The sequence below is a fragment of the Amblyraja radiata genome, chromosome 21, assembly GCF_010909765.2.
Source record: "Amblyraja radiata isolate CabotCenter1 chromosome 21, sAmbRad1.1.pri, whole genome shotgun sequence".
In the NCBI taxonomy this organism is placed as follows: domain Eukaryota; kingdom Metazoa; phylum Chordata; class Chondrichthyes; order Rajiformes; family Rajidae; genus Amblyraja; species Amblyraja radiata.
Window position 1 is genome coordinate 2,313,107 of NC_045976.1, and position 27,169 is coordinate 2,340,275.

A 27,169-nucleotide genomic window follows, 5' to 3' on the forward strand; every position below is an offset into this window, starting at 1 on the left:
TAGACCGCCTAAGGGCATGTAGCTCCGCTAGGGTGACATGAGTGCGAGAGGTGATTCAATGCTGCGGGCACATTTACAAATTCAGGAATTCATTCAACACACTGCATTTCATACAGACATTTATTCTGCAAGAAAAAACGACATTGAAGACTCAAACTCTCGACCGAGTAACTGCCGGGATCAAGGCGCAAACTCGCGACCTTGCGGATATGAGCCGAGCACTCTACCACTGAGCCTGCCATTAAAATCTACGCTAAAAAATTTCCATTCCGAAGGCCGACAAATTCTGAATTACGAAAAGTGTCTGGTCCCAAGGCTTTCGGATAAAAGGTTGTGCACCTGTATCTCTGGAATTAACAGTACAGAAAAATGACGCAGCCCAGGCCATCACACAAATCAACCTCACTTCCATTGACTCAATTCACGCCGCCTGTGCAAGGCCAGCAGCATAATCAAGGACGAATCGCACCCTGGCCACTCCCTCTTCTCTCCCAAAAGGTATAGAAAGTGTGAAAACACACTTCCATATTCAGGGACAGTTTCTTCCCAGCTGTTAGAAATATAGACAACTGAATCATTCTAACACAACCAGAGAGCAGTCCTGAACTACTATCTACCTCACTGGTGGCCATCTGACTTTACTTTGATCGTACTTTCCAAGCTTTACCTTGCACTAAACGTAATTCCCTTGTCGTATACTCTAAATGACTTGATTGTAATCGTGAATGCTGACTGGATAGCACACAATAAAAGCTTTTCACTGTATATCGGTACACATGACAATAAACTAAATTAAGTAAAATGAATCTAAAGAATATAAAATGTATTCCATTCTTTAGAACACAAACACCAAAGCACTGGTACAGAGCAAGGGTTATATTAGTTAGGGAAATTAGGCAGAATATATAAAAGGTACCTGAGTTTTCCCATGGCCAAACGGAGAACTGGAAATATTTGTTGTCAGACTGTGCACAATAATGTCACCGCTGCATGAACCCGAGGCTATGTAGTAGTCATTCCAATTGAAACATACACAAGTCACTGCTTCCCTGTGATCCTGCAACACACATATTGTTGATCAGCACAAAGCGACAAAAGATGAAACATTTAGAGTTTAAGGAGGCAACATTAAGAAAGTAATTAAAGTAGAAAATTGGTATTACTTGTATCTCTGGAATTAACAGTATAGAATTATGGCTGCAGTATTCGGTAAATTAATCTGAAGAATATAAGTATGAAATTCTTTAGAACAAACACTAAAGCACTGGTTGCATTAGCTAGGGGAAATTAGATAACAATTAAATAAATACATTTATGTTGAACTAAAAACAAAGTGTTGGAGGAACTCAGCAGGTCAGGGAGCAGGTCATCATGGCACAGCGCTAAAGTTGCTACCTTACAGCGCCAGAGACCCGGGTTCGATTTTGACTAGAGGTACTGTCTGTACGGAGTTTGTACGTTCTCCCCATGATCGTGTGGCTTTTTTCTGGATGCTCTAGTTTCCTCCCACATTCCAAAGACGTAAATGTTTGTAGGTTTATTGGGTTCAGAAAGAATTGCAAATTGCCCCTAGTGTGAGGATAGTGCTAGGTCAGCGTGGACACGGTGGGCCGAATGGCCTTTTTCTGCATTGTATCTCTAAACTAAGCTGGAAGGAATGGAAAGACGACATTTGGAATCAGGACCATTCAGATCATAGAAACATAGAAATTAGGTGCAGGAGTAGGCCATTCGGCCCTTCGAGCCTGCACCGCCATTCAATATGATCATGGCTGATCATCCAACTCAGTATCCCGTACCTGCCTTCTCTCCATACCCTCTGATACCCTTAGCCACATCTAACTCCCTCTTAAATATAGCCAATGAACTGGCCTCGACTACCCTCTGTGGCAGAGAGTTCCAGAGATTCACCACTCTCTGTGTGAAAAAAGTTCTTCTCATCTCGGTTTTAAAGGATTTCCCCCTTATCCTTAAGCTGTGACCCCTTGTCCTGGACTTCCCCAACATCGGGAGCAATCTTCCTGCATCTAGCCTGTCCAACTCCTTAAGAATTTTATAAGTTTCTATAAGATCCCCTCTCAATCTCCTAAATTCTAGAGAGTATAAACCAAGTCTATCCAGTCTTTCTTCATAAGACAGTCCTGACATCCCAGGAATCAGTCTGGTGAACCTTCTCTGCACTCCCTCTATGGCAATAATGTCCTTCCTGGAGATCGATGGAGTAGAGTGAAGAAAACTGGAAGAGAAGTGAGGTGGGGCAAAGTCTGGCTAATAAATGTAGATGCAAGTGAGGGTGGTGCAGTTAATGACAACGGTTAGATACAATGATACAACGATGCCGCTTTCAGATCTGGCAACGCTGAGGGATACAGCTCATCCAGGGCCAATCTGAAAATGGGCATTAGGAATGCCAAACACAATCACAAACGGCGGATTGAGGAGCATTTCCAAAACAACTCTGACCCCAGGCGCATGTGGCAAGGAATCAAATCCCTTGCCGATTACCATAAAGTTAACACCCCTCCCCCAGACAACGCCACCCTTCCTGACGAGCTAAACCATTTCTATGCTCGCTTTGACCGGGACAACAAAACCCCAGCCATCAAAGTTGCTCCACCCCCGAATGAACAACCCCTCAGTCTCTCCACCTCTGCTGTACAAGATGCACTGAGCAAGGTGAATGAGCACAAAGCTGCCGGCCCCGATGGCATCCCTGGACGGGTGCTTAGGCATGTGCTGGACAACTATCCCCAGTCTTCACCGACATTTTCAATCTCTCACTGGCCCAGGGTGTTGTCCCCATTTGCCTCAAGACATCAACCATCGTGCCAGTGCCAAACAGTCAGCCACAGGGAGTCTCAACGATTTCCGCCCAGTGGCACTCACCCCTGTCATTGCTAAGTGCTTTGAGCGACTGATCTTGGTTCACCTCAAAGCCAGCCTCCCCCCGACACTGGACCCCCATCAGTTTGCCTACCGGGCCAACAGGTCTACAGAGGACGCCATATCGGCAGCCCTACACTCTGCCCTGACCCACCTGGACAACAACAACTCCTACATCAGGTTGCTGTTCATTGATTTCAGCTCTGCCTTTAACACTGTCATCCCCGCCAGCTTGATCACCAAACTCAGCGGACTTGGCATCTCCACCTCCCTCTGCAACTGGACACTGGATTTCCTCACCAACAGACCACAGTCTGTCAGGGTCAACAACCTCACCTCCTCCACTATAACACTGAACACCGGCGTGCCACAGGGCTGTGTGCTCAGCCCTCTCCTCTACTCCCTCTTCACCCACGACTGCATCCCTAAGTACGGATCCAACGCCATCATTAAGTTTGCTGACGACACCACGGTGGTAGGACTGATCAGTGACAACGATGAGTCAGCCTACAGAGGAGGTCCAGCACCTGACAACCTGGTGTGCCAACAATAACCTCGTCCTCAACTCCAAGAAGACGAAGGAAATTATTGTCGACTTCAGGAAGGTCAGAGGAGGTAGTCATACCCCCATCCATATAAACGGGACTGAGGTGGAGCGCGTCTCCAGCTACAGATTCCTCGGGGTACATATCTCGGAGGATTTGTCCTGGTCCCTCAACACCTCCAAGCTGATAAAAAAGGCACAGCAGCACCTTTACTTCCTGAGGAGGCTCAAGAAAGCCCACCTGTCCCCCCAGATCCTGACCAACTTCTACCGCTGTACCATCGAGAGCATCCTGACCACCTGCTTCACTGTATGGTACAGCAGCTGCACTGTTGCGGACAGGAAGGCACTACAACGGGTGGTGAAAACCGCGCAGCACATCATCGGTGCCCCGCTCCCTGCCATGGATGCCCTCCACCGAAAACGGTGTCTGAGACGGGCTGGGAAGATCATTAAAGACCCCTCCCACCCCAACCATGGACTGTTTGCCCTCCTCCCATCAGGGAGGCGGTACAGGAGCCTCAGGTCTCGTACCAGTAGGATGAGGAACAGCTTCTACAATTATACCATCACATTGCTGAACTCGGAGTCCCGCCGATAGATTTCTCCGGTCCCTCCGTCCCCATTGTTTAATTATTCTGCATTTTTGATTATTCTGTATCTTCTTTTTTTTTAATTGCTATATGCACTACTACTACGGACTGACGCAAAACTGCATTTCGTTGTACCCATACTTAGTATTTGTGCAATGAAATGACATTAAAGTTGAATTGAATTGAATTGAAATTTATTTGTCGTCATTTGAACCTCATTGAGATTCAAACGAAATTTGGTTTCTGCAGTCATACAAACAAGAAAAAGAACCAAGACACAACACAATTTATACAAACATCCATCACAGCGAATCTCCTCCTCACTGTGATGGAAGGCAAAGTCTTATCTCTCCCCTGCTCTCCCCATTCTCCTCCCGATTAGAGGTAAAAAGGAGGCAAAAGAGTGTCAAATAAAGAACGAAAAGTGAACAATAGAGCCTGGCTGTGGAATATGGTAGGAGGCCAAAGATAGGGAATGAAAGGAAAATGGAGGACGGGGACTGGATGGGTGGGATATGAGCATACGGAGGAGGGAAAAGGAACAGCGCGACTTGGGTGATGGGAGAAATGTGCACTTGCCAAGGTAGGGGGAGGGAAAAGGGGGAAGAGAGAAAGAGCAATAATTAAAACTGGAAAAACCAATGTTAGTACCATCGGGTTGTAGGCTACTCAAGGAGAATATGAAGTGCTGTTCTTCCAGTTTGTGTGTGGCTCACTCTGACAATGGAGGCCAAAGACAGAAAGGTCAGTATGTGAATGGGACCTAAAATGGTTAGCAACTGGGAACTCCAACAGGCTTAGGCAGACTGAGCACGTGCTCAGTGAAATGGTCGTTGAGTCTACACCTCGTCGATGTAAAGGAGCATCAAATGCAAAAGATACGATTAGAAGGGGTGCGTGAACCTGTTTAGTTCAGAGATACAGCGGGGAAACAATCCCTTCGGCCCACCGACCCTACGCCGACCAGCGATCCCGTACACTAACACTATCCTACACACACTAGGAACAATTTACGATGATACCGAACCAATTTTCCTACAACCCTGTACGCCTTTGGAGTGTGCAAGGCAACGGGATACCCGAAGAAATCCCACACAGGACACGAGGAGAGCGTACAAACTCTGTACAGACAGTTAGGATCAAGCCCGGGTCCCTAGAACTGTAAGGCAGCAATCTACCGCTCAACCATGTGTCTTTGGGAAGGAGATAGAAACAGGCAGTTCAATGTTGGGGAACTATGATTAGAGGCTGTGGAGGGGGATAAGATCATTGATGGTTTGGGAGATTGTGACCTGGTATCCGTCATTGGGATAATGACCACAGGGAATCTATGAGGTGTCCTAAAGCTGACACAGTGGACGTTGCCGTTGCTAAACTGCAATGGCAACGTCCTAGTCAGCAGATCTGATGACAATATTAGGACTGGTACTCAGTGTGGGCTGTGCCTTTGTAGGTGAGATTGGAGTGGGATGGATATGAAAAAGATAGGTGGTCTGCATGCGGAGGAGTACTGGTCATCCCTTGGTCGGGGGCATGAGGACTCCTTGCCGGAGGAATAGGCACGGCATCATAGGCAACAGAAGAGCGCTCAATATCATGGCAGATGAGGAACATTGGAGTATAGGTGCAGGGGTACAAATGTAACATAGAAAATAGGTGCAGGAGGAGGCCATTCGGCCCTTCGAGCCAGCACCACCATTCATTGTGATCATGGCTGATCGTCCCCAATCAATAACCCGTGCCTGCCTCCTCCGCATATCACTTGATTCCACTAGCCCCTGGAGCACTTTCTAACTCTCTCAAAGTATCAAAGGTATCAAAGGCATTTTATTAGTCACCAATGAGAGTCTTAAACACAAAGAACATCCCCCCACAATGGCTCCCACCATGAGGGAAGGCACAAAGCCCAGTCCCCAACCCCAGTTCACCCATAATCGGGCCTATTGAGGCCTCCACAGTTGCCTCTACGGAGGCCCGATGTTCCTGGCCGTTCTCGCCGGGTGGTGGGCGCCGGGCGTCGGGAGAGTCCTCACAGCGGCATGGGAACCCTGGAATGGCCGCTTCCGCACTGGAGGCCGCGGCTTCCGAAGCCGACAAGGCCGCGCCGGTTGGAGTTCCACAACTGGCGATCTCATCTAGAGATCCCAGGCTCCCGGTGTAAAGTTCAGCGCCGCCGCCCACAGCTGGCCGCTCCACAGTCCCGCTGCTCCGCGATGTTGTTCCCGGCGGTCTCAGCTCACCGGAGCTCCAGCGCGGCGACCTAGGCAAGGCATCGCCTGCTCCACGATAGCGCTCCAGCGCTGTGCCGCCGCCGAAGCCGAGGTTTTGGGCGGTCCCGACAGGAAACGCCGCTCCAGGCCCGCTGGTAGGCCGCGAGGACGGGTCGAAGCTGCAGCCCGGAGAAAAGCTGCCTCTCCGACCAGGTAGGAACCCTGAAAGGTAGTTTCCCCTTTCCCCCCCCCCCCCCACATAAAAAAGTCTAGACCTCCAAACAAAACACTTTAACTAACTAAAAATAAAAATAAAACGGTGAAAAGACAGACAACTGCTGGCAGGGCAGCCGTGCACAGGACAGCGCACCCTCTCTCTTAAATCCATCCAGTGATTTGGCCTCCACTGCCCTCTGTGGCAGGGAATTCCACAAATTCACAACTCTCTGGGTGAAAACGTTTTTTCTCACCTCAGTCTTAAATGGCCTCCCCTTTATTCTAAGACTGTGGCCCCTGGTTCTGGACTCGCCCGACATTGGGAACATTTTTCCTGCTTGTCCAGTCCTTTTATAATGTTATATGTTTCTATAAGTTCCCCCTCATCCTTCTAAACTACAGTGAACACAAGCCTAGTCATTTCAATCTTTCATATAACCATATAACAATTACAGCACGGAAACAGGCCATCTCGGCCCTACAAGTCCGCGCCGAACAATTTGTTTCCCTTAGTCCCACCTGCCTGCACTCATACCATAACCCTCCATTCCCTTCTCATCCATATGCCTATCCAATTTATTCTTAAATGATACCAACGAACCTGCCGCCACCACTTCCACTGGAAGCTCATTCCACACCGCTACCACTCTCTGAGTAAAGAAGTTCCCCCTCATGTTACCCCTAAACTTCTGTCCCTTAATTCTGAAGTCATGTCCTCTTGTTTGAATCTTCCCTATTCTCAAAGGGAAAAGCTTGATCACATCAACTCTGTCTATCCCTCTCGTCATTTTAAAGACCTCTATCAAGTCCCCCCTTAACCTTCTGCGCTCCAGAGAATAAAGACCTAACTTATTCAACCTATCTCTGTAACTTAGTTGTTGAAACCCAGGCAACATTCTAGTAAATCTCCTCTGTACTCTCTCTATTTTGTTGACATCCTTCCTATAATTGGGCGACCAAAATTGTACACCATACTCCAGATTTGGTCTCACCAATGCCTTGTACAATTTTAACATTACATCCCAGCTTCTATACTCAATGCTCTGATTTATAAAGGCTAGCATACCAAAAGCTTTCTTTACCACCCTATCTATATGAGATTCCACCTTCAAGGAACTATGCACGGTTATTCCCAGATCCCTCTGTTCAACTGTATTCTTTAATTCCCTACCATTTATCATGTACGTCCTATTTTGATTTGTCCTGCCAAGGTGTAATACCTCACATTTATCAGCATTAAACTCCATCTGCCATCTTTCAGCCCATTTCTCCAAATGGCCTAAATCACTCTGTAGACTTTGGAAATCCTCTTCATTATCCACAACACCCCCTATCTTGGTATCATCTGCATACTTACTAATCCAATTTACCACCCCTTCATCCAGATCATTGATGTACATGACAAACAACAAAGGACCCAACACAGATCCCTGAGGCACCCCACTAGTCACCTGCCTCCAACCCGACAAACAGCCATCCACCATTACCCTCTGGCTTCTCCCATTCAGCCACTGCTGAATCCATCTTGCTATTCCTGCATTTATACCCAACAGTTTAACCTTCTTAACCAACCTTCCTTTCCTCATATGACAGTCCCGCCATCCCAGGGATCAATCTCGTGAACCTACGCTGCACTTCCTCAATCACAAGGATGTCCTTCCTCAAATTAGGAGACCAAAACTGTACACAATACTCCAGATGTGGTCTTACCAGAGCCCTATACAACTGCAAAAGAACCTCTTCACTCCTATACTGTGTGTGTGTGGCAGTGTGTGTGGCTGTGTGTGTGCGTGTGGCTGTGTGTGTGTGTGGGGCTGTGTGTGTGTGTGTGTGTGTGTGTGTGTGTGTGTGCGCGCGCTTTGCTGTGTGTGTGCGTGGCTGTGTATGTGTGTGTGCGCGTGGCTGTGAGTGTGTGCGCGTGGCTGTGTGTGTGTGTGTGTGTGCGCGTGGCTGTGTGTGTGTGCACGCGTGGCTGTGTGTGCGCGCGTGTGTGTGTGTGTGTGTGTCCGTCGCCGCAATGGGACAGCCCCTTAACAAAGCCAGAGACCCAGGTTCAATCCTGACTATGGGTAGTATCTGTACAAGTTTGCATGTTCTCCCTGTGACCGCGTGGGTTTTCTCTGGGTCCCCTCACAGTCCAAAGATGTGCAGGTTTGTAAGTCAATTGATTTCTGCAAATTGTCGCTGGTGTGTAGGATAGAACTATTGTACAGGATTGAATATTGTACAGAACTGGTCGGCGTGGACTAGGTGGGCTGATGGGCGAGTTTCCACCCTGTATCCCTAAACTAATAGTAAACAAGGTTTGTTACAGGAGCACAAAAGCCTGGCTAGATTATTCCCAAGGCATTGACACTAATTCAAAAAGGAGCTGAATGCAGATTTCCCAGGTTAAGAGGTGCTTTGATTAAAAATATTTCAGGGGACTAAATGTTCGATTATGAGGAGTCAAGGACATGGAGGTGATTTTCTTCAAAAATAACTGAACCTAATTTTTCTGCAGTGAAATACATTTGCATAGTTAGATACTATGTTAAATACCTTCAGTGTTCTATGACATCTCTTCGACTTTGCATCCCAGATATTAACTGTGTTATCCAGACCGCCACTTACAATACATTTGCCGGTAGAACCCAGACTTACACATGTCTGTTTTCTCTGTTGAATGAAAAAAAAAACATCAAAATGGTATGGAAAACATTCATCCAAAACTGATGTTTTTGTTCTTGAAGAATTCCCCCAAATGTAGTCATACATCAACCATGAATCAACACAAGCTTGAACAAAATGTTACCTACCCCTTCTGCAAAATCTTTTATAGGAACTGGAGTAGATTTGCATGTTGATAATACAATCTTATCCGCACTGCTGGATGAACTCAACAAACACTGATGTAGAAGAATTAAGGCAAAATAACTGGAAAAAAAACCCTGATACTTTGCTTCATTTAAAATAAACAAATTATATTGACAGACAAAATAACATATGCAAATGAAGCTGCAACTCAAAATTTTGAGGCATTGATAAACTATGCAAAACTCAGTTCTGCATGAAATTTGTTAGTATATATAACCTTGATATTAAAAACATTCTGGATGTTATATTCCTGCTCTACTTTGGCCAAATATTAGTAACATTAGCACTAAACACAAGATTTTATTGTATTGTTAAAAATATAACTTCGTACATAATAATATACAAGGGAATTAACAAGCAATTATGGCAGCATTAGACTTTAGTTAGATGAAAGGAAAGCAAGAAAACGTAGTAAAACAAAAAGCGGAAAAAGGTCTTTCACTGAAAGGGCAAGAGGTAAGACAAGCCAAGTAAAGTAGAGTTAAGGAAAACTTTGAATTTCACTAAGAATAACAGCAAAGTGCATGTAAAAGTTGACTTAGTCCTTGCTTACATAATTCGCAATCATCAGTGCAATTTAAATAGTTGTCCTGGTATGCTATTATTAAGATAAAATATTGCCACATTTTAAGAACTGGACGAACAGAATAGAAAATCCGGCGGACCATGGCTTCAGTGGGAGCCCACCGAGCCGCCCCTCCGTGACCAATCGGAAGACTGGACGGATCGAGGCCTGCAGAAGGAAGTTGCTGGGCCGGACCCCAGCTCGTTGGCCCCAGCAGACCACCGGCCCCTGCTTGTCCCCGAAGACCAGAGACTAGGAGGATGGAGCCAGTGAGACAGGAAAGGAGCAAGGCCGGTAGTAGAGCAGAGGGAATCGGGGTTTGGCCTACTGCTCCCTCATGGCCGGCTGCGGGAGGCACCCCCGTGGAGCAAAGGTGGACGGGCGAGACGAGGGACGCTCTGTTCAAGGAACGGCTGGAGGCCCGCAACAGCCTTGGACTTACCTGAAACAGGCACCGCTCATAAGAACTAGACTTTGAGAATGGCACCAAAACATGGTAAGTTGCCTCTAGCGGGTGAGCTCAGTAAACTATTTCTTACCGGGAATCAGGGATCGGGGGAATGGCAATTATATAACCATATAACAATTACAGCATGGAAACAGGCCAACTCGGCCCTTCTAGTCCGTGCTGAACACTTATTCTCACCTAGTCCCATCTACCTGCACGCAGACCATAACCCTCCATTCCTTTCCTATCCAATTTATTTTTAAATGATAAAATCAAACCTTCCTCCACCACTTCCACTGGGAACTCATTCCACACAGCTACCACTCTCTGAGTAAAGAAGTTCCCCCTCATGTTACCCCTAAACTTTCAGTCCCTTAATTCTCAAATCATGTCCTCTTGTTTGAATCTTCACTACTTTCAATGGAAAAAGCTTATCCACGCCAACTCTGTTTATCCCTCTCATCATTTTAAAGACCTCTATCAAGTCCCACCTTAACCTTCTGCGCTCCAAAGAATAAAGACCTAATTTGTTCAACCTTTCTCTGTAACTTAGTTGCTGAAACCCAGGCAACATTCTAGTAAATCTCCCCTGTACTCTCTATTTTGTTGACATCTTTCCTATAATTTGGTGACCAAAACTGTACACCATACTCCAGAATTGGCCTCACCAATGCCTTGTACAATTTTAACATTACATCCCAACTTCTATACTCAATGCTCTGATTTATAAAGTCCAGCACACCAAAAGCTTTCTTTACCACCCTATCTACATGAGATTCCACCTTTAGGGAACTAGGCACAGTTATTCCTAGATCCCTCTGTTCAACTGCATTCAATTCGCTACCATTTACCATGTGCTTCCTATTTTGATTTGTGCTGCCAAGATGTAGCACCTCACACTTATCAGTATTAAACTCCATCTGCCATCTTTCAGCCCACTCTTCCAAATGGCCTAAATCTCTCTGTACTTTGAAAATCTACTTCATTATCCACAACAGCACCTATCTTAGTATCATCTGCATACTTATTAATCCAATTTACCACACCATCATCCAGATCATTGATGTATATGACAAACAACAGTGGACCCATCACAGATCCCTGAGGCACCCCACTAGTCCAACCTGACAAACAGCCATCCACCATTACTCTCTGGCATCTCCCATTCAGCCACTGTTGAATCCATTGAATTCTCTACTGGACTGTTTGTACGTACAAGAGTTTCACTGTGTTAGCACTTCGTACACGTGACAATAAAAACACCACTGAACTTGAATCACACGCTTGCAGTCGTTACTGGCAGCTACATGCCCAAAAGGATATTATCGGCAGTCCAGCAAACAGAAGTTATTTCACAGGGCTTCTTATGAGGATTAAATTGTTCCACTATAGTCATGGAAACCGAATCCCAGATTTTAATATCATCCCCACACGAGGCTAATTTGATGCTTTCCTGCATGGTATGTCCTGGAAAGTAGGAGCCAAAATAAAAGGTTTTCATTAGCAAAACATTAGCTTCACGAAAAGTGAATTGATATCAAAAATTGGATAAATAGAAAATGAAGAGAAAAAATGGATGCAGCTCAGTAGTTTAAAAAAAATTCACTCATCGAATGACAAAGAGAAGTAATTAATGCCTTTTCCCAATCATCCAGCACAAGGTGGTCATGATCAAGGAAGGCCATCGTGAAGCTCCCAGTGAGTGTGGCGGAGCCGTCCAGGAGAGGAGCCGGCGGCGGTGGCGGGGGCCAAGGACACGCCTCTGAACAAAGAGGAAGCCGGCGTGGAGTGTCGTCAAAAACCAAAGGGGACCCGGTGTAACTATGTCGATTCTGCCGATACTTGCCCATTCTTTGTGTATGTTATGCAGAACAAATAATTTTACAGTGACATGGTACATGTGATAATAATCAATCAATCCATCTTGAAATACTGTGGTACAAGACAAGTGGGAAGGAACTGCAGATGCAGATTTAAACTGAAAATAGACACAAAATGCTGGAGTAACTCAGCGGGACAGGCAGCATCTCTGGGGAGAAGGAATGGTTGAGACGATTCTTCAGACTGAACCTACTTTTACGGAACTGTTCAATGAACCTTCCACTAAATAAAACCATACTTGCACAAAGGACGAAATGTGTCATCGACGGACAATCACCAGAGCCCTAGAATATCAGTGCAGGACTTCCTCATGAGATTGCTTTATGACCTGCCACCTTCAGCTGTTTTATCAATGACCTTCCTAACACCACAACATCGAAAGACAGAAAGCCTGCTGGTGACTGCACATGGATCAATCCTATTCTTACATTCCATGCCTACGTTGCAGTCAATGATAAGTCAACGTTTGTGCAACCCAGGCAATGACCGTGTCTCAGAGAAGTTAAACATCTACCCTTGACATTCATCAGCATTTCCTTCACTCCACCCAACTCCACCATTAAGCATAACTTACAGTAACTGAAATAGGCACAAATTCTAATGCTACAACAGCAGCTAAGAAGCAATGTATGATTTTGCGATTTTTTTTCTGGAACGTATCTCTGGTAGCTTTGCGGCCTAACATCATGGAGCTGGCGGCCTTGTTCGAGACTGACTTTGAGTCCCACCACGGGGCCGCAGAGTTACCATCGGAGCTTGCGATCCCTTGCCTGGGATCGACGTTGCAACCGCGACCTGCGGATTTCAACATCGAAGAGCTCGCAGTCTCGGGTGGAGACCGGTGTTGGGAAGCTCCAAAGTCGCAAGAGGTTCAACCAGCCCTGACCTGGGGTCCAATCGCCCGCGCGAGGGAGTTGAGATTCCCCCGATGCGGAGGGCCCGACCGCCAGCTACGGGAGCCAAGATCGTCCCGTGTACGGAAGGCTCGAGGCCCCCGACTACAGGAGAACAAACGAGAGAAGAGATTGAACTTTTTGTTTTGCCTTCCATCACAGTGAAGAATGTGGAGGAGTCACTGTGGTGGATGTTTATGTTAAAATGTATTTAGTGCGTTTTGTTGCTCTTTATTGGTATGAGTGTATGGCTCATAGAAACATAGAAAATAGGTGCAGTAGGCCATTCGGCCCTTCGAGCCTGCACCGCCATTCAATATGATCATGGCTGATCATCCAACTCAGTATCCTGTACCTGCCTTCTCTCCATATCCCCTGATCCCTTTAGCCACAAGGGCCACATCTAACTCCCTCTTAAATATAGCTAACAAACTGGCCTCAACTACCTTCTGTGGCAGAGAATTCCAGAGATTCACCACTCTCTGTGTGAAAAATGTTTTCCTCATCTCGGTCCTAAAAGATTTCCCCCTTATCCTTAAACTGTGACCCCTTGTTCTGGACTTCCCCAACATCGTAAACAATCTTCCTGCATCTAGCCTGTCCAACCCCTTAAGAATTTTGTAAGTTTCTATAAGATCCCCCCTCAATCTTCTAAATTCTAGCGAGTACAAACCGAGTCTATCCAGTCTTTCTTCATATGAAAGTCCTGACATCCCAGGAATCAGTCTGGTGAACCTTCTCTGTACTCCCTCTATGGCAAGAATGTCTTTCCTCAGATTAGGAGACCAAAACTGTACGCAATACTCCAGGTGTGGTCTCACCAAGACCCTGTACAACTGCAGTAGAACCTCCTTGCTCCTATACTCAAATCCTTTTGCTATGAATGCTAACATACCATTCGCCTTCTTCACTGCCTGCTGCACCTGCATGCATACTTTTAATGACTGGTGTACCATGACACCCAGGTCTCGTTGCATCTCCCCCTTCCCTAATCGGCCACCATTCAGATAATAGTCTACTTTCCTGTTTTTGCCACCAGTGGATAACCTCACATTTATCCACATTATACTGCATCTGCCATGCATTTGCCCACTCACCCAGCCTATCCAAGTCACCTTGCAGCCTCCTAGCATCCTCCACACAGCTAACACTGCCCCCCAGCTTTGTGTCATCCGCAAACTTGGAGATGTTGCATTCAATTCCCTCGTCCAAATCATTAATATATATCGTAAATAGCTGGGGTCCCAGCACTGAGCCTTGCGGTACCCCACTAGTCACTGCCTGCCATTCTGAAAAGGACCCGTTTACTCCTACTCTTTGCTTCCTGTCTGCCAGCCAGTTCTCTATCCACATCAATACTGAACCCCCAATACCGTGTGCTTTAAGTTTGTATACTAATCTCTTACTTGTCGAAAGCCTTCTGAAAGTCCAGATATAACACATCCACTGGTTCTCCCTTATCCACTCTACTAGTTACATCCTCGAAAAATTCTATAAGATTCGTCAGACATGATTTACCTTTCATAAATCCATGCTGACTTTGTCCAATGATTTCACCACTTTCCAAATGTGCTGCTATCCCATCTTTAATAACTGATTCTAGCAGTTTCCCCACTACCGACGTTAGACTAACTGGTCTGTAATTCCCCGTTTTCTCTCTCCCTCCCTTTTTAAAAAGTGGGGTTACATTAGCTACCCTCTAAACCTCAGGAACTACTCCAGAATCTAAGGAGTTTTGAAAAATTATCACTAATGCATCCACTATTTCTGGGGCCACTTCCTTAAGTACTCTGGGATGCAGCCTATCTGGCCCTGGGGATTTATCGGCCTTTAATCCATTCAATTTACCTAACACCACTTCCCGGCTAACCTGGATTTCACTCAGTTCCTCCATCTCATTTGACCCCCGGTCCCCTGCTATTCCGGCAGATTATTTATGTCTTCCTTAGTGAAGACAGAATCAAAGTAGTTATTCAATTGGTCTGCCATGTCCTTGTTTCTTATGATCAATTCACCTGTTTCTGACTGCAAGGGACCTACATTTGTTTTAACTAATCTTTTTCTCTTCATCAAATTCTCATCAAATTCCCCGTATGTTGCAAAACATACTTGGCTAATAAAGTAAGATTATGATTATGATTCCATGACAAGCAATTACTCTCTTGATTTTGTGTAACCAGTAGATTTTTTTTTTGTTTAGTTTAGTTTAGAGAAACAGCACGGAAACAGGCCCTTCGGTCCACCGAGTCAGCGCTGACCAGTGATCACCCCTTAAACTAACACTATCCTACACACTAGGGCCAATTATAACAAAGCCAATTAAACGACAACCCCGCATGTCTTTGAAGTGTGGGAGGGAACCGGAGCACCCGGAAGAAAACCACGCAGTTCACGGGGAGAACTCCGTACAGACAACACCCGCAGTCAGGTTCGAACCCGGGTCCCTGGAGCTGTGAGGCAGCAACTCTACCACTGCACCACCTGTACTTAGTGAACTCGATGCAACAGCACTGATACTGACCGTAACATTTCTTATATCAGACTTTAAAGAAAGTCCCCAGATTACTCCACCTCTCCAATACCAAAAACTGTTCATAACCCAAACTTGTTTGTAAGTAGGAAATTAATTAAAACAGTGAGAGAGAGATCAGAGACATTCGTAATGGGAGAACATGCGCAGGAAGATCACAGCCAGCCGGCCTCACTGAGTGAGTGAGTCTGCTCAGTGCTCCCAGCTCTGCTCAGCTCCACCCACATCCCGGTTGTTGTGGCTCAGGTGGGCGTCATTGTGGTCCCGCCTGACAGAAGATCAATGTAGCCCTGCATCAGCCAGCAAATCCATTCTCATCCAACCCGCCAGTCTTCCAAAGGCTCCTTCATATCTAAGCTTTGTCCTTGTTGGTTGCGGAGAACCTGTACTTAACCCAGTTTAATTACACTAGTTTGATCGAATCATAGAGTGAGATAGCGTGGAAACAGGCCCTTTGGCACAACGTGCCTACACTGACCAACATGTCAAAACTACCCTAGTCCCACCTGTGTGATTTTGCCCATATCCCTCAAACTGTCCTATCCATGTACCTGCCTGTTTCTTAAACGTTACGATAGCACCTGCCTCAACTACCTTCTCTGGCAGCTCGTTCCATACACCCACCACCATTTGTGTGAAAACCAGGGTTGTGGAGTCAGACCCGTGGAGTCGTAGCAATTTTGGTGCTGCCCGAGTCGGAATCAGTAAAAAAGTACCGACTCCGACAACATACATTTCAGAGACTATGTAAATCTCTGCCTTATGGCCTCCACCGCCGTCTGTGGGAAAGAATTCCACTGATTCACCACCCTCTGACTAAAGAAATTCCATCTCATCTCATTCCTAAGGAACATCCCTTAATTCTGAGGCTATGACCTCTAGTCCTAGACTCTCCCACAAGTAGGAGCAGACTTAAGCCATTCGGCCCATCAAGTCTACACCACCATTCAATCATGACTGATCTATCTCTCCCTCCTAACCCTATTCTCCTGCCTTCTCCCCATAAACCCTGACACTGTACAAACCAATTTTACTTTAGTACCATCTGCAAACTTGCTAATCATGCCGTGTATTTTCTCAAGATGAATATATGGTAATAAAGCAAAACTGAACAGAATCAGGCCATGCTGATGATATGCTTCAGTCCACATGACAATAAACTAAACTCTCCCCAGAAAAATAAATGGGTTCAGCAAGCATTAATAAATTGCAGCAAACATCACACAAACCAACATCCCTTCCATCGACTCCATTTATACCTCACGCTGCCTCTTTAAGGAAATGGGTTTAAAAGGTAGCCTGATGATTCATGTGGTTGTTATGAAATGCCATCTTGTGTAATGTCATCATAGCAGATTTAGAATTATTACACCTAGGGGTCAGGATCGGAGTCGAATACACAAGACATCAACGAGTCGGAGTCGGGTGTTTTGGGTATCGACTCCACAGCCCTGGTGAAAACATTACCCCTCAGATTGCTATTAAATCTTTTACCCTTCACCTTAAACCTATGTCCTCTGGTCCTCAATTCCCCAACTCTGTGCATCTACCCGAACTATTCCTCTCACGATTTTATACACCTCTATAAGATCACCCCTCATCCTCCTGAACTTCAGCGAATAGAGTCCAAGCCTACTCAATCTCTCTCTATAGCTCAGACCCTCGAGTCCTGGCAACATCCTAGTAAATCTTCTCTGTACCCTTTTCAGCCTGACAACAACTTTCCCATAACAGCTTTCCCAGAACTGAACACAATACTCAAAATGTGGCCTCACCAACATCTTATACAACTGCAACATGACCTCCCAACTTCTATACTCAATACTCTGGCTGATGAATGCCAATGTGCCAAAAGCCTTTGTGACCACCCTATCTACCTGCAACTCGACCTTCAAGGAATCTTGCAGCTGCACTCCTAGATCCCTCTGCTCTACAACACTTCCCAGAGCCCTGCCATTCACTGTTTAGGTCCTGCCCATGTTAGACTTCCCAAAATGCACCTCACATTTGTCACTATTAAATTCCATCAATCATTTCTCAGCCCACCTCAGGCCAATTAATCGAGATCCTGCTGCTAATTTTCATAATCATCTTAACTATCTGCAAAACCACCCACTTTTGTATCATCTGCAAAATTGCTAATCTTTCCATGTATGTTCTCATCCAAATATTTGACATACAATAATCAGCCCAGTTCCGAACCCTGAGGCACACTAGTCACAGACTTCTAGTCCGAGAAACAACCTTCCACCTTCACCCTCTGCTTCCTTCCATGAATCCAATTTTCTATCCATTCAGCCGTCTCTCCTTGGATCCCATGTGATCTAACCTTTCCAGAGCAGTCTACCATGTGGAGCTTGTCGAATAACCATATAACAATTAGAGCACGGAAACAGGCCATCTCGGCCCTACAAGTCCGTGCCGAACAACTTTTCTCCCTTAGTCCCACCTGCCTGCACTCATACCATAACCCTCCATTCCCTTCTCATCCATATGCCTATCCAATTTATTTTTAAATGATACCAACGGACCTGCCTCCACCACTTCCACTGGAAGCTCATTCCACACCGCTACCACTCTCTGAGTAAAGAAGTTCCCCCTCATGTTACCCCTAAACTTCTGTCCCTTAATTCTGAAGTCATGTCCTCTTGTTTGAATCTTCCCTATTCTCAAAGGGAAAAGCTTGTCCACATCAACTCTGTCTATCCCTCTCATCATTTTAAAGACCTCTATCAAGTCCCCCCTTAACCTTCTGCGCTCCAGAGAATAAAGACCTAACTTATTTAACCTTTCTCTGTAACTTACTTGTTGAAACCCAGGCAACATTCTAGTAAATCTCCTCTGTACTCTCTCTATTTTGTTGACATCCTTCCTATAATTGGGCGACCAAAATTGTACACCATACTCCAGATTTGGTCTCACCAATGCCTTGTACAATTTTAACATTACATCCCAGCTTCTATACTCAATGCTCTGATTTATAAAGGCTAGCATACCAAAAGCTTTCTTTACCACCCTATCTATATGAGATTCCACCTTCAAGGAACTATGCACGGTTATTCCCAGATCCCTCTGTTCAACTGTATTCTTCAATTCCCTACCATTTACCATGTACGTCCTATTTTGATTTGTCCTGCCAAGGTGTAGCACCTCACATTTATCAGTATTAAACTCCATCTGCCATCTTTCAGCCCATTCTTCCAAATGGCCTAAATCACTCTGTAGACTTTGGAAATCCTCTTCATTATCCACAACTATCTTGGTATCATCTGCATACTTACTAACAATTTACCACACCTTCATCCAGATCATTGATGTACATGACAAACAACAAAGGACCCAACACAGATCCCTGAGACACCCCACTAGTCACCTGCCTCCAACCCGACAAACAGCCATCCACCATTACCCTCTGGCTTCTCCCATTCAGCCACTGTTGAATCCATCTTGCTACTCCTGCATTTATACCCAACAGTTGAACCTTCTTAACCAACCTTCCATGAGGAACCTTGTCAAAGGCCTTACTAAAGTCCATATAGACAACATCCACTGCTTTACCCTCGTCAATTTCCCTAGTAACCTCTTCACAAAATTCAAGAAGATTAGTCAAACATGACCTTCCAGGCACAAATCTATGTTGACTGTTCCAGAATGCTTTGCTGAAGTCCATATATACGACACCTAGCTCAGCCCTCAGATTTGTAAGACACGATCTCCCACACAAAACCATGCTGACTATCCCTAATCAGCCCTTTTCCATTTAAATGCCTGTATAACCTATCCCTCAGAATACTTTCTAGTAACTTTCCAACTACAGATGTTAAGCTGTAAATATCTCTCCAACTGTATCCTATTTACTGGATTACTTAAAAAAAAAAAAAAAAGTGCTAAAGAAATGTAGCAGGTCAAGCAGTATGAACAGATAATGTTGTGCGTTGGGACTGATTCAAAATCACGGGATTGCTTTTCAAGTAACATAACCACAGTGAAACCACATCTGCAATATACAACTGTGCTTATACACCTGGGAAATTTTTTTAGGGGAAAGGAGGAATTACTATCTTGATTTAGCAAATCCTCATATCTGAGACCAAAGACAGATCATGTGAAAAGAGAATTTAAGCAATAGGCAACAGGGAGGTCAGGGGTCGCATTTGTGACTCAGTGTTGGAATAAAGCAAAATGTTCAAAACAGAGGGGAAGAAGTATGTTATTGTACTTTGATCTGTTTTGCTTTACTTCAGACTGACCAGAATCACACCATTGCTTTGCATTTATGGTATTTATTGTGGTATTTATCATTACCGTTTACTCTATGAGCTTCAAGTGAATAACAAATGTCATTGTACCCTGGTGCATATCATAATAAACTAACCTGGTCAGATGAAGTGATGGAAATACATGAAGAAGATGACCCACAGAATATGTAAGCTGGTGGATAGGAGGAGGTGGTGGTGGTGGTGAGAGCAGAGGTGGATCAACCATGGCTGAGGGAAAAACATGGCTGAAAGCAAAGGACTGGTGGAACGTGTCTTTTGGCCAACCAGTAACTATCCTGATTTGCTTCGATGTCCTTGGCATACGACTTGTACAACAGGCATTAAGATCCTGTGAGCCTAATTCCTCAGTTCAACAGGATTCCCTTCCTGTCTTAGAATAAAGGGAAGGCCATTTAGTACTGAGGTGAGGAAAAACTTTTTCGCCCAGAACTGTGAATTTGTGGAATTCCCTGCCACAGAGGGCAGTGGAGGCCAAATCACTGGATGGATGGAAGAGAGTTGGATAGAGCTCTCGGGGCTAGTGAAATCAAGGGATATGGGGAGAAGGCAGGCACGGGTTATTGATTGGGGACGATCAGCCATGATCACAATGAATGGCGATGCTGGTTTGAAGGGCCAAATGGCCTCCACCTGCACCTATTTTCTATGTTTCTATGTTACTATATACAATGTTTATTCCAACATGGACCACAACTGGATTTACTCCGTCACTTTGCGGGAAGAGGCAGAGACAGTGGGCTGATTTACTCTCTACCCTTGGCGAGATCTCTCTTATCGAGGCACAAGGATTTTGAGATGCACATTTCAAAATTACCGTGTCAGAAACATTTCAATTGCTTGTCTTCTTACTTCTGAGTGCTTTGGATGCAGTGATCCACTCGACCGTCTCTCTCCTTATCCTCACAAATAGCGATTACTTAACACCAGGGGGGGCATAGTGTCACAACTGTTGCCTCAGCACCAGAGACCCAGGATCAATCCTGATCTCACAAGCTGTTCATGTGGGGTTTGCACGTTCTCCCTGTCTTGGCATGACCAGGTGTGTAGGTTAACTGGCCTCTGTAAATTGTCCCTAATGGCAAGAGTGGATGAGAAAGTTGGATAACATAGAACTGTGGAGAACAGGTGATGAACGGTCAGTGCAAAGGGCCTGTTGCCGTGCTGTGTCTGTAAACTAAACTTGTTGACAGAATGTATCTCTACCCAGTAGTGCAACAGTTACATCCATTTCTTCCTGAACTTGCTTTTATCTAGGATGTAATATTCTTGATTAAACGATTTAGAAATTCCTTCCTTTCTCCGTCAGTGTCCTCAATTCACAATCCAACTCAACAGAGCGGCTGACTCCGATATTCCCACAAATGGCTAATCTTGTTTGGTTAGAGCATTCATTCAAAAATTAGTTATTGAAGTGTAATCATTCCACAATTCTGTCAAATATGGTTAAAGGTTAATTATTGCTTCACAAAGTGAATGACAAAGGAATCAAAGTGGTTAAGAAGGAACTGCAGATGCTGGAAAAATCGAAGGTAGACAAAAATGCTGGAGAAACTCAGCGAGTGAGACAGCATCTATGGAGTGAAGGAATAGGTGACGTTTCAGGTCGAGACCCTTCTTCAGACTGATGTGGGGGTAGGGGGGGGCGGGAAGAAGAAAGGAAGAGGCAGAGACAGTGGGCTGAGGGAGAGCTGGGAAGGGGAGGGGAAAGAGGGAGAAAGCAAGGACTACCTGAAATTGAAGAAGTCAATGTTCATACCGCTGAGGTGTAAACTACCCAAGCGAAATATGAGGTGCTGCTCCTCCAATTTACGGTGGGACTCACTCTGGCCATGGAGGAGGCCCAGGACAGAAAGGTCGGGGTCGGAATGGGCGGGGGAGTTGAAGTCCTGAGCCACCGGGAGATCAGGTTGGTTGTAGCGAACTGAGTAGAGGTGTTGGGCGAAGCGATTGCCAAGCCTACGCTTGGTCTCACTGATGTAGAGCAGCTGACACAGAGCAGCAGATGCAATAGATGAGGTTGGAGGAGGTGCAGGTGTACCTCTGCCGCACCTGCAAAGACTGCTTGGTCCTTGGATAGAGTCAAGGGGGGAGGTAAAGCGACAAATGCAGCATTTACTGTGGTTGCAAGGGAAAGTGCCAGGGGAGGGGGTGGTTTGGGTGGGAAGGGATGAATTGACAAGGGAGTTACGGAGGGAGCGGTCTCTGCAGAAAGACGAAAGGGGAGATGGGAAGATGTGGCCATGTGGCTACGGGGGTCGCTCTGATACCCTGGTGAGAGCTTCTTCTATAGTCGAGGAGGGGACCCCCCGTCCCCTAAAGAATGAGGACATCTCAGATGCCCTGGTATGGAACACCTCATCCTGGGTCATCTCTGCTACAAACCCACTGAATCCCATGGATATCTGGACTACACTTCTTCCCACCCTGCTTCCTGTAAGGATTCTATCCACTACTCTCAATTCCTCGGTCTACACCACATCTGCACCCAGGGTGAGTCTCTTATGTACCCCGTAGCTCCACTCCCACACCCCATCCCCTCACTCTTAACAAGCGCAGAGTCCCCCTTGTCCTCACCTTCCACACCACTAGCCGTCACATACAATCAATAATCCTCCGACATTTTCGCCACCTCCAACAGGATACCACCACAGGCCACATCTTCCCATCTCCTCCCCTTTCAGCTAAGACCGCTCCCTCCGTAACTCCCTGGTCAATTCGTCCCTTCCCACCCAAACCACCCCTCCCCGGTACCTTCCCTTGCAACCGCAGGAAATGCTACATTTGTCGCTTTACCTCCTCCCTCGAGTCCATCCAAGGACCTAAGCAGTCTTTGCAGGTGCGGCAGAGGTTCACCTGCACCTCCTCCAACCTCATCTATTGCATCCGCTGCTCGAGGTGTCCTGCTGTACGTCGGTGAGACCAAGCGCAGGCTTGGCGATCGCTTCGCCCAACACCTACACTCAGTTCACAACCAACCTGATCTCCCGGTGGCCCAGCACTTCAACTCCCCCTCCCATTCCGAATGCAACCTTTCTGTCCTGGGCCTCCACCATGGCCAGAGTGAGTCCCACCGTAAATTGGAGGAGCAGCACCTCATATTTCGCTTGGGTAGTTTACACCCCAGCAGTATGACCATTGACTTCTTCAATTTCAGGTAGCCCTTGCTTTCTCCCCCTTTCCCCTCCCCTTCCCAGCTCTCCCTCAACCCACTGTCTCCGCCTCTTCCTTTCTTCTTCCCGCCCCCCCATCAGTCTGGAGAAGGGTCTCAACCAGAAACGTAACCTATTCCTTCGCTCCATAGATGCTGCCTCACCCGCTGAATTTCTCCAGCATTTTTGTCTACCAAGGAATCAAAGTGGAATTGATGAACATGCAAGAGACAACAGGGTGGATGTATATGGGGCAATAGGGAGGGTGAATGGGATTATTCTGTTGGGAGCACGTCTCCTTTCACACAAAGGGTCGAGGATGTTCACACAAAGGGTGGTGATTGTATGGAACACAGTGCCAGAGGAAGGGAAGGGCCTCAACCAGAAAAATCACCCATTCCTTCTGTGCACAGATGCTGCCTGTCCCGCTGAGTTAGTCCAACATTTTGTATCTTTCTTCAGTGTAAACCAGCATTCTCATTTCCTTCGTATGCAGGCTGCCTAAGAAACATCTTGACAGGTGTATGGATAGGACAAGTTTAGAGTGATATGGACCATATGCACGCAGATGGGATGGGACTAGTGTAGATGGGACATATCAGCGTGGGCAAGTTGGGCCAAAGGGTCTCTTTCTACTCTGTATGACTGTCATACAAGTGAATACAAGCTCCCCGTGTGCCCACTCCTCGTGTGTGCCCGCTCTCCCCGTGTGCCCACTCTCCCCGTGTGCCCGCTCCCCGTGAGCGCCCACTCTCCCCGTGTGTGCCCACTCTCCCCGTGTGCCCGCTCCCCATGAGCGCCCACTCTCCCCGTGTGTGCCCACTCTCCCCGTGTGTGCCCATTCCCCGTGTGCCCACTCTCCCCGTGTGCCCGCTCCCCATGAGCGCCCACTCTCCCAGTGTGTGCCCACTCTCCCCGTGTGTGCCCACTCTCCCCGTGTGTGCCCATTCCCCGTGTGCCCACTCCCCGTGCCCGCTCTCCACGTGTGTGCCCGCTCTCCCCGTGTGTGCCCACTCTCCCCGTGTGTGCCCGCTCCCCCCGTGTGTGCCCACTCTCCCCGTGCCCGCTCTCCCCGTGTGTGCCCACTCTCCCCGTGCCCGCCCGCTCTCCCCGTGTGTACCCACTCTCCCCGTGCCCGCTCTCCCCGTGTGTGCCCGCTCTCCCCGTGTGTGCCCATTCCCCGTGTGTGCCCGCTCTCCCCGTGTGTGCCCACTCTCCCCGTGTGTGTCCATTCCCCGTGTGTGCCCCGTGTGTGCCCATTCCCCGTGTGTGCCCGCTCCCCGTGTGTGCCAATTCCCCGTGTGTGCCCGCTCCCCGTGTGTGCCCATTCCCCGTGTGTGCCCGCTCCCCGTGCCCACTCCCCGTGTGTGCCCGCTCTCCCCGTGTGTGCCCACTCTCCCCGTGTGTGCCCTCTCCCCGTGTGTGCCCGCTCCCCGTGTGTGCCCATTCCCCGTGTGTGCCCGCTCTCCGTGCCCACTCCCCGTGTGCCCGCTCTCCCCGTGTGTGCTCGCTCCCCGTGTGTGCCCGCTCTCCGTGCCCACTCCCCGTGTGTGCCCGCTCTCCCCGTGTGTGCCCATTCCCCGTGTGTGCCCGCTCCCCGTGTGTGCCCATTTCCCGTGTGTGCCCGCTCCCCGTGCCCATTCCCCGTGTGTGCCCATTCCCCGTGTGTGCCCGCTCCCCGTGTGTGCCCATTCCCCGTGTGTGCCCATTCCCCGTGTGTGCCCGCTCCCCGTGTGTGCCCATTCCCCGTGTGTGCCCGCTCCCCGTGCCCATTCCCCGTGTGTGCCCGCTCTCCCCGTGTGTGCCCTCTCCCCGTGTGTGCCCGCTCTCCGTGCCCACTCCCCGTGTGTGCCCGCTCTCCCCGTGTGTGCCCATTCCCCGTGTGTGCCCGCTCCCCGTGTGTGCCCATTCCCCGTGTGTGCCCGCTCCCCGTGCCCATTCCCCGTGTGTGCCCACTCTCCCCGGGTGTGCCCGCTCTCCCCGTGTGTGCCCGCTCTCCCCGTGTGTGCCCTCTCCCCGTGTGTGCCCGCTCCCCGTGCCCATTCCCCGTGTGTGCCCATTCCCCGTGTGTGCCCGCTCTCCCCGTGTGTGCCCACTCTCCCCGTGTGTGCCCGCTCCCCGTGCCCACTCCCCGTGTGTGCCCGCTCTCCCCGTGTGTGCCCATTCCGTGTGTGCCCACTCTCCCCGTTTGTGTGCCCGCTCCCCGTGTGTGCCCGCTCTCCGTGCCCACTCCCCGTGTGTGCCCGCTCCCCGTGTGTGCCCGCTCCCCGTGTGTGCCCACTCCCCGTGTGTGCCCGCTCCCCGTGTGCCCCCGCTCCCCGGGTGTGCCCGCTCCTCGTGTGTGCCCACTCCCCGTGTGTGCCCGCTCCCCGTGTGTGCCCGCTCCCTGTGTGTGCCCGCTCCCCGTGTGTGCCCGCTCCCCGTGTGTGCCCGCTCCCCGTGTGTGCCCTCCCCGTGTGTGCCCGCTCCCCGTGTGTGCCCACTCCCCGTGTGTGCCCACTCCCCGTGTGTGCCCGCTCCCCGTGTGCCCATTCCCCGTGTGTGCCCGCTCCCCGTGTGTGCCCACTCCCCGTGTGTGCCCACTCCCCGTGTGTGCCCGCTCCCCGTGTGTGCCCACTCCCCGTGTGTGCCCGCTCCCCGTGTGCCCAGTTCCCCGTGTGTGCCCGCTCCCCGTGTGTGCCCGCTCCCCGTGTGTGCCCGCTCCCCGTGTGTGCCCACTCCCCGTGTGTGCCCGCTCCCCGTGTGTGCCCGCTCCCCGTGTGTGCCCTCTCCCCGTGTGTGCCCTCTCCCCGTGTGTGCCCACTCCCCGTGTGTGCCCACTCCCCGTGTGTGCCCTCTCCCCGTGTGTGCCCTCTCCCCGTGTGTGCCCACTCCCCGTGTGTGCCCACTCCCCGTGTGTGCCCACTCTCCCCGTGTGCCCATTCCCCGTGTGTGCCCACTCCCCGTGTGCCCGCTCCCCGTGTGCCCATTCCCCGTGTGTGCCCGCTCCCCGTGTGTGCCCACTCCCCGTGTGTGCCCACTCCCCGTGTGTGCCCACTCCCCGTGTGTGCCCGCTCCCCGTGTGTGCCCGCTCCCCGTGTGTGCCCGCTCCCCGTGTGTGCCCGCTCCCCGTGTGCCCATTCCCCGTGTGTGCCCGCTCCCCGTGTGTGCCCATTCCCCGTGTGTGCCCGCTCCCCGTGTGTGCCCACTCCCCGTGTGTGCCCACTCCCCGTGTGTGCCCACTCCCCGTGTGTGCCCGCTCTCCCCGCGCGTGTGCCCGCTGGGCAGGGCTGAGGGGGAGCCGCGGTCGCCGCTGAGGCTGCAGTTGTCTCCGGCGGCGTGAGCAACTTACCTGCGGGCTACGGCCGCCTCCCCTCCCGGGCTGCTCTCTCCGGGCGAACTTGGGACAAGGGCTGGATGAACACGGAAGCCCGAGTTGTGAGCGGGGGCTGCGGATAAGTGCGGCTGGTTGTGCGGCCGCCCGGACGGGACAGGACAGGACAGGACGGGACAGCTCAGACCGACCGACCGGCCACTGGCACCAACCGCTGCTGCTCCGGGCGGGCGGACGGACGGACGCAAACGCGCGCGTTTCCGGAACCACGCCCCCAGTCTCCCAGGGCAACAACTGCGGCTGCGCGCGGTCAACTCGCCCAGTACCTATCACCGACAGCGCTCTCTCCGCAACCCCGCCCCTCCCCAACAGCGGCTGCGCGAGCTCCACATAACCCCGCCCCCTACAGCGTCAGAGACTGCGCGAGGTCCATTAACCCCACCCCCAATAGGCAGGGTGACAGCGCGCGCTCCAGACCCCTCCCCCCCCCCCCTACTTGACTGCGACTGCGCGAACTCCAAAAATCCCGCGCCAGACTCCCAGGGCAACGGCAGCAAATATCTTTGGAAGGCGGTGAGCTTCAAGGATACTAGTATCTTTGGTGAGCTTCTTGTAGGAAACACACACTGTGGCGAGTGATGAATCCACCTGGCTCCTGCAGTGTGAAGGTGGGGTGGGGGGGTCTACATGAGCCATCATAACTCGAGTGGAAGGTACACAAAATTGCTGGGGAAACTCAGCGGGTGCAGCATCATCTATGGAGCGAAGGAAATAGGCGACGTTTCGGGCCGAAACCATTCTTCAGACT

At 49.0% G+C, this 27,169-nt stretch overlaps 1 protein-coding gene across 2 annotated transcripts in view; it reads right to left on the bottom strand.

Annotated features, from left to right (window-relative positions):
* The window catches only part of nedd1 (NEDD1 gamma-tubulin ring complex targeting factor), a 96,148-nt gene extending 69,538 nt beyond the window's left edge, over nt 1–26,610 (bottom strand). For both annotated transcript variants that reach the window (XM_033039380.1, XM_033039378.1), the window contains exons 1-5: nt 26,380–26,610; nt 11,639–11,782; nt 9,245–9,339; nt 8,988–9,104; nt 917–1,057 (exon numbers count right to left, since the gene is read on the bottom strand). In XM_033039380.1, coding sequence (XP_032895271.1) covers nt 917–1,057; nt 8,988–9,104; nt 9,245–9,339; nt 11,639–11,774 — 489 coding nt within the window. In that variant the 5' untranslated portion in view covers nt 11,775–11,782; nt 26,380–26,610. The remainder of the gene's footprint in view (nt 1–916; nt 1,058–8,987; nt 9,105–9,244; nt 9,340–11,638; nt 11,783–26,379) is intronic.
* Between the last annotated feature and the right edge of the window lie 559 nt (nt 26,611–27,169).